This window comes from Prionailurus viverrinus, chromosome B3, assembly GCF_022837055.1.
Source record: "Prionailurus viverrinus isolate Anna chromosome B3, UM_Priviv_1.0, whole genome shotgun sequence".
Classification (NCBI taxonomy): Eukaryota; Metazoa; Chordata; class Mammalia; order Carnivora; family Felidae; genus Prionailurus; species Prionailurus viverrinus.
The window spans coordinates 5,692,824-5,709,300 of NC_062566.1; the positions used below are offsets into that span (position 1 = coordinate 5,692,824).

The 16,477-nt window shown below is 44.4% G+C and overlaps 1 protein-coding gene across 4 annotated transcripts in view; it reads left to right on the forward strand.

The window, feature by feature from the left end:
- The window catches only part of SV2B (synaptic vesicle glycoprotein 2B), a 215,177-nt gene extending 198,941 nt beyond the window's left edge, over positions 1-16,236 (forward strand). For all 4 annotated transcript variants that reach the window (XM_047864207.1, XM_047864205.1, XM_047864206.1 and 1 more), the window contains exons 10-13: positions 1,927-2,060; positions 5,838-6,038; positions 10,463-10,622; positions 13,245-16,236. In XM_047864207.1, the coding sequence (XP_047720163.1) occupies positions 1,927-2,060; positions 5,838-6,038; positions 10,463-10,622; positions 13,245-13,428 (679 nt within the window). In that variant the 3' untranslated portion in view covers positions 13,429-16,236. The remainder of the gene's footprint in view (positions 1-1,926; positions 2,061-5,837; positions 6,039-10,462; positions 10,623-13,244) is intronic.
- The last annotated feature ends 241 nt before the right edge of the window (positions 16,237-16,477 follow it).

Genomic DNA, 16,477 nt, shown 5'->3' on the forward strand with positions numbered 1-16,477 from the left:
ATAGGTAGGATAAATTATTTCTCTTTCTTTCTTTCTTTCTCTCATTTTAATTTATTGTCAAGTTAGTTAACGTATAGTGTATACAGTGTGCTCTTGGTTTTGGGGGTAGATTCCAGTGATTCATCACCTAAATACAACACCCAGTGCTCATCCCAACAAGTGCCCTCCTCAATGCCCATCACCCATTTTCCCCTCACCCCTGCCCACCCCCCCATCAACCCTCAGTTTGTTCTCTGCATTCAAGAGTCTCTTATGGTATTATGCCAAGTGAAATAAGTCAGTCAGGGAAAGACAGATATCATATGTTTTCACCCATATGTGGAACTTGAGAAACTTAATGGAGGACCATTGAGGGAAGGGAAGGGGAAAAACTAGTTTCAAACGGAGAGGGAGGCAAAGCATAGGATAAATTCTTCAAGGCGGGATTTCTAGGTCAAAGCGATTACACACTTAAAATTTTGCAAAACTGCTCCCCAAGGAGGCTACACCAATTATATTCTACCAACCGTGTGAATGAGAGTGCCTGTCCCTCCAGATCTTGGTTGGGGAAATCTTTAAAATGAAGACGCTCAGTTCCTCCCAAATCTATTGCTTCCAAACCTACCAAGACCAGCTGAGGGAACTGCATGTTCTTAAAGCTCCGCTTAGAGTGACATTTTATCAATATTTTCATTTCACACCATCCCACATGTCAATGAGTCTGATGCATAAGGTCCGTGACCATATTGGGAATCACCAGGAGCTGTAGAAGATCCTGTATCTACCGGGTGTAGGCGCCAGCTTCCTCACTCCTGCTGCCCTCCCGCCTTTATAAACACCAGCTAAGGAACAGGGACTAGTCTAGGTCAAAAATAATGTTTTAGTCCTTTTTTAAAAAAGTTCTAAATGTTTCTTTATTTAGAATAACATTAGTCAAGTAAAAAAAAAACCTACCAGAACAAATCAGGAGAAGGGAGAGGGAGAGACCGTAGTAAAAAGGAAAAGCTTTATATTATTTTAGTACATTTAAAGGCATTTTTTTCTTACTTTCTGAACATAGGGCCAGCATTTTCATTTTACTCTGGACCCCACAAATTATGTAACCAGCCATTGTTAACAAGCCTTCCAATGATTCTGATATACGGGCAGGATTGAGAGTCACTGAAGCAAGTGATCTTTTTTTTTTTTTTTAATTTTAATTTTATTTAATTAAAAAAATTTTAATGTTGGGGCGCCTGAGTGGCGCAGTCGGTTAAGCATCCGACTTCAGCCAGGTCACGATCTCACGGTCCGGGAGTTCGAGCCCCGCGTCGGGCTCTGGGCTGATGGCTCAGAGCCTGGAGCCTGTTTCCGATTCTGTGTCTCCCTCTCTCTCTGCCCCTCCCCCGTTCATGCTCTGTCTCTCTCTGTCCCAAAAATAAATAAACGTTGAAAAAAAAATTAAAAAAAAATTTAATGTTTATTTTTGAGAGAGACAGATGCGAGCAGGGGAATGGCAGAGGGAGACACAGAATCTAAAGCAGGCTCCAGGCTCCTAGCTGTCAGCACAGAGCCCGATGTGGGGCTCAAATTCAGGAATGGTGGGATCATGACCTGAGCTGAAGTCGGTCACTTAACTGACACTCAACCTACTGAGCCACCCAGGTGCCCCAAATGATCTTTAAAAAAAATTATTATTATTTAAATTCAAGTTAGTTAACATACAATGTAGTCTTGGTTTCAGGAGTAGAACTCAGTGATTCTCCTACATATAAGATCCGAATGCTGAAAAGTACAGAAAGCTTATGAAATAAATTGAAGAAGACACAAAGAAATGGAAAAACACTCCATGTTTCAGCACCTTTGGTTTGAAGTTCTCCATTTTCTGCCTTTCTGTGCTTTTGATTTTGGTCTCAAGTCTTCTTTCTGCCTGGTTGAATCGCTCAGGGGCTAATGTCTTTCCCACAGGTTCACAAAGATGTACTTTAAACACGTACTCTTTGAGGACACATTCTTTGATGAGTGCTATTTTCAAGATGTTACATCTACTGATACCTATTTCAAAAACTGCACCATTGAATCAACCACCTTCTACAACACAGGTAAGGACATGGGTGGTGTGGGCGCGCTGGGTCAAGGGTCTTGGACTAGTCTTATCTAAGACACGATAGTCTCAGTCATAAGCTTTAGGGGTCGGTAGCAAGGTATTTACAGATGTGACTACTGAGTCTCACTCAGGTTGGAAAAATGGGTTCTCACCCTAGGTATGGCATGGATTAGTTGCACAGTCTTTGCCGATGCATTTATTTTGTCTGCATGTTTTATTGCACGTGAAGCAAGAAACAAAAGTTTGGGTGAGCGCTCTAGTCTCGAGGAGACTGATGATATGTGCTACAGGTCCTCAGCAGGAACAAAATATAACACAGATGAGGGGTGCGTGGATGGCTCAGTCGGTTGAGTGTCCTGCTCTTGATTTTGCCTCAGGTCATGATCTCACAGTCATGAAATTAAGCCCTTTACATTCTGACAGCCTGCTTGGGATTCTCTCTCTCCCTCTCTCTCTGCCCCCTCCCCCTGCTCACACATGCTCTCTCTCTCTCTCTCTCTCAAAATGAATGGATAAAGAAGATGTGATATGTACAGACACACACACACACACACACACACACACACACACACACACACACAATGGAATATTACCCGGTGATGAAAAAGAATGAAATCTTGCCATTTGCAACAACATGGATGGAACTGGAAGGTATTATGCTAAGTGAAATAAGTCAGTCAGAAAAAGACAGATATCGTATATTTTCACTCATTTGTGGAATTTGAGAAACTTAACAGGTGATCATAGGGAAAGGGAAGGAAAAATAAGATAAAAACAGAGAGGGAGGCAAACCACAAGAAATTCTTAAATACAGAGAACAAACTGAGGGTTCATGGGGGCGGGAGGCTTGGGGGGGGTGGGGAAAATGGGTGTTGGGCATTAAGGAGGGCACTTGTTAGGATGAGCATTGGTGTTGTATGTAAGTGATGAATCACAGGAACCTACTCCCAAAGCCAAGACTATACCATATATATCCTATGTTAGCTAACTTGACAATGAAGTATTTTAAAAAATGTAATTTTACTCGATTCTTTTACTTTTTTTAATGTGGCTACTAGAACATTTAAATTTATGTAAGTTGTTCACATCATATTACTATTGAACCGTGCTAGCAAATACAGTTGTAATTACGTATATGAGAAATTATACATGTGTAAAGGACATCTGGAATTGTCTTTAATATTAACTGACAGAGGCTTTGTTAAATAAAACAAGATACATCAAAACAATAATTAAAAAAAATAAATAAACAACATTAAAAAATAAGGCACAGATGAAAACCCAGGGTTCCAGGAAGGCTGCATTTTATGTACACGGGGTGCTCTTGAAGACCTCGCAGAATTTGAATCTTGCAAAATTCAAGAGTCATGTTCTCACAATAATGAAGGAAAAGGAAAAATTGTATGTTTTCAAGGTTTGTGCATGAAGTGAGATGATAAGAATATTTTAAAATCGCACCATTTCAGATTTCCGTGATTCAAAAAAGTTCATAAAATCCCACCAGGCCACCTCTCCTTGTTACTTTTACTACATCATACGTTAACATACCAGGTCAAGTTGGGATGTAGGTAAACTACCTGAGTTTTACCAGGGACTCCACCTACATGGTCTCCAGTGAGAAATGCACGATTATTCCCATCTTATAGCCGAGGAAACCCAGGATTACGCATCTTGCCCAAGGCCACAGGGAGCTTGGATTTATTCCTTAGTTGTTTGGCTCTGAAGTCTGTCATCTTGTCACGGAACTCCATGCATCATGCCATATCAGTGTGTTCTCCCTGGCATCAGCACCAGGGTTTATGCAAGAACATCTTTTTCTTCTATCAGGTCAGCCTCAAAAGGTTCAATGTCTGGCCTCCAAATATCCCTCAGTCTCTAAATAATCCATTATGAGATTTACCTTCCTAAATTATTTTTTTTTTAGCCTGAAGTTAAAAAAAAATGAGAGCTATACATTTCCTATTGTCATTAAAACCTGACGAATCTTTTAGTTTCTTCTTTCAAGAAGAAACTTTTTTAAGTTTATTTATTTGTTTTGAGAGAAAGACAGAGAGAGAGAGAGAGAGGGAGAGAGAGAGAGCATGAGCACAATCAGGGGAGCAGCAGAGAGAGAGAGGGAAAGAGAGAGAATCCCAAGCAGGCTCCGCCCTGTCAGCACAGCGCCCAATGCGGGGCTCAAGCTCACGAACCATGAGATCATGACCTGAGTTGAAACCAAGAGTTGGACACTTAATCAACTGAACCACAATGCGCCCCTCTTCTTTCAAGCTTTAATGTTGCCTCCTTGTTTGCATCCTCTTACATGGGGATTTCTGAGAACACCTGTAGTCATGAAATGTTGGTGGGCTGGGAAGTGATGGAGATAATCAGGTGTAATTTTCTAATTTTTTTTTCCACGTTTTTTTTTTAAATTTATTTTTGGGACAGAGAGAGACAGAGCATGAATGGGGGAGGGGCAGAGAGAGAGGGAGACACAGAATCGGAAACAGGCTCCAGGCTCCGAGCCATCAGCCCAGAGCCTGACGCAGGGCTCGAACTCACGGACCGCGAGATCGTGACCTGGCTGAAGTCGGACGCTTAACCGACTGTGCCACCCAGGCGCCCCGTAATTTTCTAATTTTGTAGGAGGGAGTTTGGGAAGGTTAAAGAGGGTCAACAGCAGAGCTGGTTCCCGAAAGGCAGGTTTCCTGAGAGCCCACGTAGGCGATCTTTCTGCAAGAACAGTTGGTGGTAGAAGCTGCCGGAAGACTTGGGAACTAGTTTTAAAGCAAATGGTTTATACTTTTTAAAGACTTTATGTTTTTGGACATGATTTAGGTTTACAATGAAATTGGAAAGAAGGTACAGAGATTTCCATGTAACTCCTGCCCCACCCCCCTCCCAGATTATCAACATCCCCCTACGAGAGGGGTGCATTTGTTACCATTGATGAACCTGTACTGGTATATCAGGATCATCTCAAGTCCAGAGTTGACAGTAGGGATCACTCTTGGTGTTGAGCATTTTATGGGCTTGGACAAATGGATGATGGCATATATTCATCATTACCATGCCATATAGAGTATTTTTACTGCCCTAAAAATCCTCTGTGCTCTCCTTAATCACCACCCCCTGCTTCCCATCCTGGACACCACTGAGCAGATGGTTTTTCTTTTGAAGAATGTTCAGGTTTCTGCGTGGGCTCTGGACCTAATTCTCTCTCTTTTTTAAAATTTTTTTAATGTTTATTTATTTTTGAGAGAGAGAAGACGAGCTGGGGAGGGGCAGAGAGAGAAGGAGGCACAGAATCCGAAGGAGCCTCCAGGCTCTGAGCTGTCAGCACAGAGCCCGACATGGGGCTTGAACTCACGGACCACGAGATCATGACCTGAGCCAAAGTCGGATACTTAACCAACTGAGCCACCCAGGTGTCCCTGGACGGAATACTCTTGTCTTCTGCTTCCGATAAGCTGGTAGCCTTGGACCTTGGTGTCATCTCATTGATAGAAACAGGCTGTTCTGTAGCCTGAGAGATGACATATTCAGGCATGTCTCTCAGTGAGTGTTCCTTACATTTTCCTTATAGGAAGTTGAAGCCGTCCTTACATTTTTAGAGTTTCCTCTCTTCATTCATACCTGGCCACATGTCGCCTTGACTTTGAGACTGTCTGATTGCCAGAGGCTTGTGGCAGTCTGCCCATGGAAGGGGCGTGACTTCATCCCTTCCTCTGCCCCATCTCTCCCCAGCCCCCCGTCCACTTGCCACGAACCAAAGGTTTCCTTCTCTCCCCAGACCTCTACGAGCATAAGTTCATCAACTGCCGGTTTATCAACAGCACCTTTCTGAAGCAGAAAGAAGGCTGCCACATGGACTTTGAGCAAGATAATGACTTCCTGATTTACCTCGTCAGCTTCCTTGGCAGTCTGTCTGTGTTGCCTGGGAACATCATTTCTGCTCTGCTCATGGACAAAGTTGGAAGACTCAAGATGATCGGTGAGTAGTCGGGCATGCCGCCTCTCCTCCAGTAGGTAAGGACGGTGGCTTTCAGGCGTAATAAAGAAGCAGAGTTTTTTTCTTTTTCTTGAAGAAATCTCCCACCGGAAACCAAACAGATGAGACGGCATCTGCTGGTGTAGGAGCCAAGGGGGCAGGCATGTTTCCAAAACCCCAGGACTCCACAGAGATAGTTTGAGACCCACGGTCCAGGTCAGGGAGTCCTCTTTAATTTCCTGACTGAGCGATTCTTTGACAGTCATGGTATTAGCACTTCAGTAAGGATATTAAATATATCCGCTCTACCCACTGTGTATGATTATTGTCAGAAAAATATATAAATTGCTTTTAGATGAACATCGATTCATTTGCAGGCTTTAAAATAAATTGCATTACTTATTATTATTTAGTAGTGTTAACACTTGGGCTTTGGAGATGGACAGAATTGTGTTGGAGTCCTCCTGAGGCTTATTTGACTTTGGAAATGCTCCTTTATTTCTCCAGGCCTCAGTTTCCTTATCGGTAACTGTACCAGGCTGGCACATCGTGTAGCCAGAGGATCTCACAGTGCTTGGTGCACAGATGGTCCTTAAAAATGGTGGCAGCATTCACGTGCTTTGCTTCACTGCACCAGGATCCCCAGAAGTTTGCTACAGAAACAAGAACCAAAAAGTACACACCCAGGGCCAGAAAAACATACATTAGAATATATATATTGTCAGCCCAGGGTGGGGACCAGAACAACACACGGATTCACATGTCGTGAAGGGTCTGCTCTAGGGTTGCAGCTGATCAGGAAAATTAATACCAGCTCCCTAGCAGTGGAGTTCAAAGGCAAAGAAAATAAGTCACGTTGTTTTGTCAGAGAAGAACAAATCAATCAGGTAGATCTTGGCAAGGGAATCTTTTCCTGACATTGGGCTCATATTGAATATTGTTGTTATAGAGGAGCATAGATATTTGGAAGGGTAAGCACAAGACATGGCTGTGATTTCAGCTTTTTCTTTTTTAAGTTTATCTATTTTGAGAGAGACAAAGACAGCAGGAGTTGGGGAGGGACAGAGAGAGACAGAGAGAGAGAGAGAATCCCAAGCAGGCTCTGCACTGTCAGCTCAGAGCCCGATGTCAGTTGAACTCATGAACCATGAGATCATGGCCTGAGCCGAAACTGAGAGTTAGACGCTTGACCGACTGAGCCCCCCCAGGCGCCCCAGCATGAGTTCAGCTTTTTAAGTGTGTGGTGAGGATAGGGTCATCTCTAGGCCTGGAAGATTGAGCTGTCTGCTGTGTACTGGTTAGACCCGAGTCCCCTGAGGGAAGGACAATGTTTGCTAACTCTGACAATGCCCAAGCTTTTCTGAGGAAGGGGCTACACCATGCATAAGACCAGTGGCTGGGAGTCAGGTGACCATCTTGGCCAACATTCTCTTTATGAGTCTGCACACCTTCCTTTCCTTCTGCGAGCTTATATTACACAGTTGTTAAAGTACTACCTCTGTTTGCTCCAATGAGATAAGGCACGTGAGCATAGGCATGTGACATTTCTGCCCTTCTGCCGCTGGCCTCTTGAGTCCCAGGCTGAATAGTGAATCCTGAGGTTGATGCCTGGGGTAGCCCGGGACGTCTTCGGGAAGGCAGGGCCTGTGAGGAATGGGGTGGGTGCCCATGTGCAGGGGCGCGGCTTACTGCCCAGAGCAGGCACATGTTCCCCAATGGAGACAGCGGGAAGGTTGGGCCCCGGGGAGAAGGCAGGACAGCGAGAGAGCAGACATCCCCTTCACCGCTACTGAAGCTCTCCTTAGCACTGTGAATGTACCCCAGATCAAAACTGATTTCTGGCATGCTCCCCAAATTGGATAACTGGAACTAATATTTCTCATTCTTTATGTTCTACACGTTTTTTTAAAAAAATTTATTTATTTTAAAAAAAATTTTATTAAAAGTTTATTTATTTTTGAGAGATAGAGAGAGAGGGTGCAAACAGGGGAGGGGCAGAGAGAAAAAGGGAGACTCAGAATTCCAGTCAGACTCCAGGCTCTGAGCTGTCAACACTGAGCCCGGTGCAGGGCTTGAACCCATGAACCATGAGATCATGACCTGGGTGGAAGTCAGGTGCTTCACCAACCGAGCCACCCAGGCTCCCCTATGTTCTACTCTCTTATTAGCATCTGTATTTTGTTTCTCTGGTTCTGTTGAGAGCTCAGACCGTTCTTTCTTTGATCTTTAGTAGAAAGCCTGGCATGCCGTGGACCAACTGTGATATTATCAGTGCACAGCAGTAGATGCTCAATAAATGTCTCAATGGCGTGTGGGTGACCTGTTTTGAAATAGCCTTTCCATGAAAGGAAATGGCTATTTCCTCAAAATCCCTGCAGAATCTGCGAGGGCAGAGTTTGTCCTGTTTGTGATGCTGTGCTGTTTCCTGGGCTGAACTAGCGTCTTGTTAACAAGGGTAGAAGTTTTCCTGATGAGACCGTTAGTCCTCGTGTATTCATTCAATAAGCAATAATTTATGCGGCGCATACTCTCTCCCAGGCTGTGCAGTAGACAATGAGAACACGGCGGTAATTGAGACAGACACTGTCCTTATGCTCACAGAGCAAATGATCTATTGGGAGAGAGAGACAGAAACTAGAAAGTTCATTTAACGAACACTTACGAAGCACGTATTATAGGTCAGGCTTTGTGCCAAGCATTTTGTTAATATTAACATATTTAACACTCGAAATAAACCTGTGAGGTAGGTACTGTTTTTGCCCACACTTTACAGATGGGGAAAGTGAGGCAGCACAGAGAGGTTATGAGACTTGCTCAGTGTCACGCAGGGGAAGCAGGGATTTGAACCCAGGCCTCTCAATCACAAGTGAAATGAGAATTAACCAAGGATCTATAGCGGGCCACAGGGATCTACGGTAGGATTACCTAACATAGATGAGAGGCCAGTTCCTCAACTATCACTTGATTCATTTGACGGTCATATTTTGTATTCAACAAACAGCTGTCAACATTTATTGTAAGCCAGGTGCCATGGCTGGCCACTTTGAGGGAGGCATGCGTTTAGATGATAGGGTTCTCAAGTAGATGTTTGTCTCCTTCCTCGCTGTTTGGAAAGAGATTACAAGGTGACCTGCTCACAGCCCTACCCCTTCCCAGAATCAGCAGAACCCAGGCGATGCTTACCATGTCCCCGCTCATCAGCAGGGTTTGGCCTCAATCTTCGCAGCTCCAGGTCTGAGTGTGAGATTCCAGGCAGAGGCCCCCCAGGAGGCACTTGTTGGTGAGACCAGGCCCCCAACATGGCTTCTTGGCAACTGGAGGACCTGTCTTCCCCACCCCCACCTCCCCCCCACCCCCGGTTGCCTGGTGGGGCGCCTTGGCCTGTTTCCCAGCTGGTAATTTGCAAGCGGCTTTCTTTCTTTCTGCTAACCATTCTCACTGCATTTCCAGCCAGACCCCTGGTCTATGCTGTGCGTCTACTCCACACTTCCCAAGCTCTTCTGGGCTGGGCTGGGCAGGTTGGATTTGGGCATGGTTTGACACAGCCTTCTTTCAGTGGGACCTTTTATCATTAGCTGGATCAGCCAGAGTGCTGGTGGGAAAAAGAAGCCATCCCAGAGAGTTCTAGTGAAGAGACTTTATTGATGGGATGTGACTTTTAGAGGGGTGGGCAGGGCTATGGGAACAAATAAGGGAGATGAGGCACCCGGATGCTAGCAGAAGTGGCAGCAGTTTCCGCCTCTAGGGTTACAGGGAAAAAAATAGCCCAGTGAGAACTGGAACCATGGAGGTGGAGGCTCCTGGAAGGAACCATAGTCCTGTGGGGGCTGCAGCCATCACCAAAATGGGGCTTATAAATGGGATGGGAATTGGGAAGAAATACTCCAACCCCTCTCCGCTCCCAGCTGACAAGGTATGCAGTCTCTGGGGGTAGCTTCTCAGGGCACAGGGCAGGGCTGAGAAGGGCAGGTCAGATATCTGGGCTGGAGATGGGAATAAATGAAGAATTAACAGCCGGCCTTTCAGGTTTTCTTCGGCAGCCCATTGATGGTTATGCTCTCAATAGCAGGTAAGCTACATGAGGTGGTTTTGATACTCATGTATCTCAGGCACCCAGAACAATGTCTGGGACATAGATTTTCAACTAGGGCCCCCTCTGGCTCATCCCCAGTAATTCTGGGCTGGGCAGCACCACAGCATGAGGATTTCAAAATCCTTCTCGGGGGCTAACTCTGGTGACATGACCCAAGCAGAAGGCTCTGCAACCATGAGCGGAGCACCATGTTTGGGGCCTCAAGCTGTGCTTTCTCCGTGTAGAGATAGACCTGTTGCACAGGCTGCACCTGTGAAGGTGGGAGAAGGGGAAAGACTGGTGGGTGACAGTCTTGTCTTCATTTTTTTCTTCTGCCCTTGACCTCCCCCTGTAGGTGGCTCCATGCTGATCTCCGCGGTCTGCTGCTTCTTCCTGTTTTTCGGCAACAGTGAGTCTGAGATGATTGGCTGGCAGTGCCTGTTCTGTGGGACCAGCATTGCCGCCTGGAATGCTCTGGATGTGATCACGGTGGAACTATATCCTACCAACCAGAGGTCAGTTCTTCCCTGGGCTTCCCTCTGGGAGCTGTTTGGACTTCTGTGGCCAGAGGTCTACCCGTTCCAAGGTCCTCCGTTGCTGCCATCTTGGTCTTCCGGGTGTTTTGTGAGCAAAGCATCTCTTAAGCTGTTGAGTTTCTCCTGTAGGGGGGCCAGCAGAGGCATGGAGATGAGCAGGCTAAAGCCTGATAGGGTGGGGTGGGTGGCTAGATACAAAGGACAGGTGCGAACCATGTTCAGGAGAGAGGAATGAGGGTGACACCGTATGTGTCATGCAATCCAAAGAGAGGTGAGAATAGGCCTCTGTTGGGAGATATGGGACAAAGTTGAGGAACTAGATAAACAAAAGGTGGATGAGAAGTAAGGGAAGATAAAGGTAGGGATGAGGCATGATGGTCTAGGGCATGTGCAGAGAACGTGGTAGGGAAGCCCAGCATTTACTTTTATTTTGTGCAAGCCATATGAGAAGAGTCCTAGTTTAAAGGCGTAGGGTCAAGGCCATTACGTAGTAGTTATTTCTCGTTATGGAGAAGGAGTTGTGAGTTTGAAGGGTAGCAGGTAAGTGGTCCTGTGGTCACAAAGGAGTGTGAAGAGGGGGAGCCAAACCATAAGAGACTCTTAAAAACTGAGAATAAACTGAGGGTTGATGGGGGGTGGGAGGGAGGGGAGGGTAGGTGATGGGCATTGAGGAGGCCACCTGTGGGGATGAGCACTGGGTGTTGGATAGAAACCAATGTGACAATAAATTTCATATTAAAAAAAAAAGGAGTGTGAAGTGATATGGAAGGCAGGTGAATGAAATTCTGCAAAATGTCTTAATGATATTCTCCAAATGGGTGACAGAAGTGTTGGAATATGGATAGCATCCCATATTTGGAGCCCCCCTCCCCTGAACCAAAAAGCTTTCTAAGCTTTACAAAAAATAAGAGGAGGAAAAATTATCATTATATCAACAATATATGATTTTACATCTAGGAAACTCAAGACAATTAACTAAAGAGACTGCTAAAAACTAAAATAATTTGATAAAGTGGTCAATAATAAAAGTAACTTAGCTGCATATGGAATTTACAAATATATCACCAAATTCAAAAACAAAATTGAATTCCATTTAATAATAGAAGAAATCATAAAATATCTAGGAATCAATTTGTTAAGAAAAGTGAAACACTTAGGTTTCACTACCAACCAGAGGTCAGTTCTTCCCTGGGCTGTATGTGGAAAAAACCATACAGCTTTACTGAGAGATAGAACAGGAGACTTACATATATGTTAAGATATACCTTATGAAATTCTAAGTAGATTTAATCTTACAAATCTTTCAAATCTTCTTTAGTTTTCTTCTAACTTCAAAGAGTCCATTCAAAATTCAATGAGCTATTTTCCCCCTCCCTCTGGAAACTTGGGACAACTTTGGAAATTTCATTTGGAAAAATATGCATGTGAAAATACCCAAGAAACTTCTGAAAACCAGAAGATTGGGACTGAGGGGCTAGTTATCCACAAAATGATTAAAAATTATAAAAAGAATTTAAGGTACAAAAATGTAGGCACCTTCTTGATAAACCTGTGGTATGAAATATATTAATAAAAGAACTATTTTACTTCAGGTGAAGGAAGACGGTGCTGGAAATATAGTCTCTGTGTACAGACGGAGTCAAGAAAGGGTAGATGGTTCCTAAGAGTTACCACTCTGTCAGTGGAACCCACAGCTCTTGATCATGGGGTCTTGAGTTTGAGCCCCACGTTGAGGGTAGAGATTACTAAATAAATGAATAAATAAATGAACTTAAATATATAATAGTTACCCCTCAGAAGTGTGACTGAGGGATAATAATTAGGATTAGGCTTTGCCATGGGTGACAGAAATCTCAAAAAAATGCAGCCTTAGGAAGACAGACATTTCCTTTTTCTCTCCTGTAGAAGTCCAGAACAGGCACTGCAGGCTCTCTTAATCCCTTTCATGAGCTCTGCCAGGGTCCAAGAGAAGACCATCTCCATTCCAGGAAGTGGGAAGGGAGGAAGGAAGAGAAATGGAAGGGAAGAGAGCAAAAAGTACCACTCACGACACCTCTTAAGGAAATTTCTCGGGAGCTGCCACTTGCACCTACATCCCATTGGCTAAAACTTAGTCACATGGCCAGACTCTGCAGCAAGGGAGTCTGGGAAATGTAGTCTATATTTGGAGAAATGCTATTTAGGGACACCCAGCAGTGTCTGCCACAAGAGGGTCCGGGTGTTATTAAGGAGGAACGCTGATCCTTTCCGCCTCATTCTCTCCATTTGTTTCAGTGTTTCACGGTTTGCATGTACTACCTGTGACAATTTCAAAAAGAGATAACGTTAGAAAAGAGAAAGAAGTTTTAAGGAAACACTGCAGGATGTGAATAGTGGTGATCGCCTTTTAGTGGTGGAGTTATATAAGTTTGCATCTTTATGTTGTTCTGTATTTCCACATTTGATTTAAATGAGAATGCTTCCTGTTTAGGAAAAAAGTTCCCTTCCACACCTTCACTATACCTTCTCTCACAACAAGGAAAAGAAAGGACCCATGGTCCCGCTCATCTAAGGAAGTCTGGTTTGACTTTCACGATGACTTACTTTCTTCTTCTTTTACAGGGCCACGGCCTTTGGCATCCTCAATGGATTATGCAAATTTGGAGCCATCCTGGGAAACACCATCTTTGCTTCTTTTGTTGGGATAACCATAGTGGTCCCCATCCTTCTGGCTGCTGCCTCTCTTGTCGGGGGTGGCCTGATCGCTCTTCGACTGCCAGAGACCCGAGAACAGGTCCTGATGTGAACACCCTCTGGGGAAAGAAAATGTTCGAAGAATCTTATCCAGGAACCTTCGATGCGCCCACGCTTCCTGTCTGTCACTGTCCAGAGGACACTGTCTGGCGAACTCAGGAGGAGAAGTCGATTTTGGGACTCCTAGTTTAGGATCCATTTCAGCTGTCAATATGCTTGTAACTCAGGTGACTGATTTGGGGGTGTCCTGAATCACCTTTATAATCCCAGAGCTGTGTTCTTGGCTTCAGGTCTCCCCAGCCCAGAGCAGGGGAAGAGGGATAACACCTTCCAGAGGGTGCACACGCTGACCAAGGAGTGTGTGTTCCCCAATGGGGAGGTGCGAGGACTTATTTGCATTTCAGAATGAATTTGAGGGTGAGAAACATTTAAGCTCCTCCTCCGTAAAGTTCCTTGGAGCCCAATGACCTAGCAAACTGACTTGCCAGGAAATTAGAGTCATATAAATAGTGGGCTTGAAAAACAGGATACTTATATTTTTGCACTGAAAAGTGTCACCGGTCATATGTTCCATTTGAAAATTGGCACAATAGCATTGAAGATACTCTAATATAGAAAACCAAATATTTGAGCAATATCTATAGAAATCTACTCACCTCCCACCAGGTGTCCTAAGTTTCCCATGATGATCAAATGGTAAATTTAAGGATGCTATTTATTCCTGCTTCGATCTATTCAAAGAGACTTAGGTATCCTGTAAACTAACTTTGTACATAACTATATTCGGATTTAATTTGTGGAAGTGGTATCTGCAGATATTTGCCAGAATTTTAGCCATATTTTGGGGGGAGTTGGCGTTTGAGGTCCCAGGAAATTGGGTCTGATTGAATGAAATGCAAGCACAATATCTTATAGCCATTTAACTCGCTGTCAGGAGGATGCTCTCGGCAAACTCACGTTGTACGGTTCATTTAACCCAGGCGCTGTCTTCGTGTAGGTGGAGTAGATACTTTTCTCTCTTACACAGATCACTTGTGAAACTCAAGTTCGCCAACGTGGGCCCCGGCATTTGACGTGGCTGCTCACCCGGAAACAGTGTGAGAAGGGGTTTCTGGCCCTCCCTTTGGAGATGAGAATAAAATGCAGCGGACAACAGGGGCGATTGAGGGAGGGAAGTGTAGCCACAGTTCTCCAAAGCGTAAATTCTTTCTGTTTCTTTCAACTGTAAAACACGATCCGTGTTTGTTATCATGGCAGGAGAAATCTGTGCTACGTGTCCCGGTTCAGGACTTTTGAAACAGATGTCACTGGCATGGGAATTAGGGAATGTAGTGGATGTCAAAGATGTTTCCCTTCCGTGTTCCAACAGAACTCTTTCCTGAGACCCGTTTGGAGCATGAACCGGGGTGGGGAACCTAGGAAAATACTGCTTTGGACAAAGATCAGCAATAGACTGAAGTCTTGACAACACAGGAAAGGAACGTTTCGGACACCAGAACTGTCTAGCATGGAAGGACGGTGAGCTATGAGCTCATGCCCCTGGGGGTGAACTGGCCGAGGCCAGGAGAGTATCAGTTTGCAAGAACTTGTTGTTTAAGTTGATTTCCAGTGTTCTCAGTGCTGCGAATGTCATATGTTCCCTACCAGAAATCTCCAAAAATTTAAACAGGATAATGATGACCGCATGGAGTGTTTTGTCAGATTTAGAGAAACGCTTGGGCCCCACGATAGCTTCAGGCCATCTTTCTGTTATTCTCTGGAGTAACAAACAGGTCAACTGAAGGAAAGAGTAAATATTATGAAACCTTTCTACCCTGGAACTGAGATCAGTTTTAATGGTTAAAATGTTTACTCTGCTTCTCTTGTCCCCTACCTCTTTCTTCACTATTCTTTTTTTCCTGCCCAGGGAAGGAAGACATCTTAACGCTGATTTGATACCCTGATTCCCCCAAATATATAAACATACTATTGTGGATTAACGTTTCTCTGTGTTTTACAAGAGCTACCTAACGTAAATGCTACGTTGATAATGAGAAGCCCCATGTAACATAGCTGTAATATACTTTCCACTGTAAACTGGAGGTGGTCACATCCCTTGTAACATTATTCTTCAATGGGATACAATTTAATGAGCAGCTGCCGGTTAAGAAATTTACAAAGCAGTTAGCGTCTGCATTTCTAGTGAAAATGGATCTTGCACATTTAACATCTGATTCGTTTTTGAGTGTTGAGGTGGCTGCCATTATTTGGGGGTCACTTCTGTATTACCTTTATGGCTCCTTCAACTGACCACCTAACCAACCAAGGGCAATTCCCGTCTCATCCATCACGTAAGCCTTTGTAAAGGGTGCAGCCATGCCCTGCAGCCTTTCCTCTTGAAGAATTGCCTGGCACTGGTACCCGGCCACTTCTCAAGTGCAGTCATTACTGCTGAGATAAATGGGTCTTTAAAAATAGTCTCTGTGGCAGGTCATTGGGGGTGGGGGGCGGGGATCATGCACAGCATATCTGGCCAGGCACTTCTTTTGCATTTTGCATTCCACCTGGAGAAACTACCGATGGCATCCTTGGAGAGTAGAAGGATGAAGCTCTCCTTCGTTGAGCGAAACTGTTCCCAGTTCATGATGTATTTTATGATGCTCATTTTGGGAGTAGTTACTTTTAACAGCCTCCACTGTGTTGTGTTATCTCCTGATGCTGATTTTTGACCTTCTGTTTTATTGGAAATAATTAGTGAAAGGGGTGTGCCTATTTGTGAAGTAGCACATGCACCCGAGGTCATAAATAACCACATCCCCAGGATTCCCCGTGACCTTGTATTAGCTCATTAAAAATAATAATAAAAATCATTGTAAACAAACCTTTAAGAAGTGAGACTAGAGGTTATTTCCAGACACTAAGGTTTCTTCTGGATTCCTAAATTGATGGGATCAGCTGGGGTTGGCATGCTGAGACTCATTTCCTTCAGCTTTCTTAATTTGTATAACGCAAAGGTCAAATGATGTGACCAAGGTGACACGTAGTGCTGGGAGTGGGCTACCAGGCCTATGGCGATGTTCTGTCTATAGTTCTGGAGTTATCTCTCAGTCATTGAATCTTTG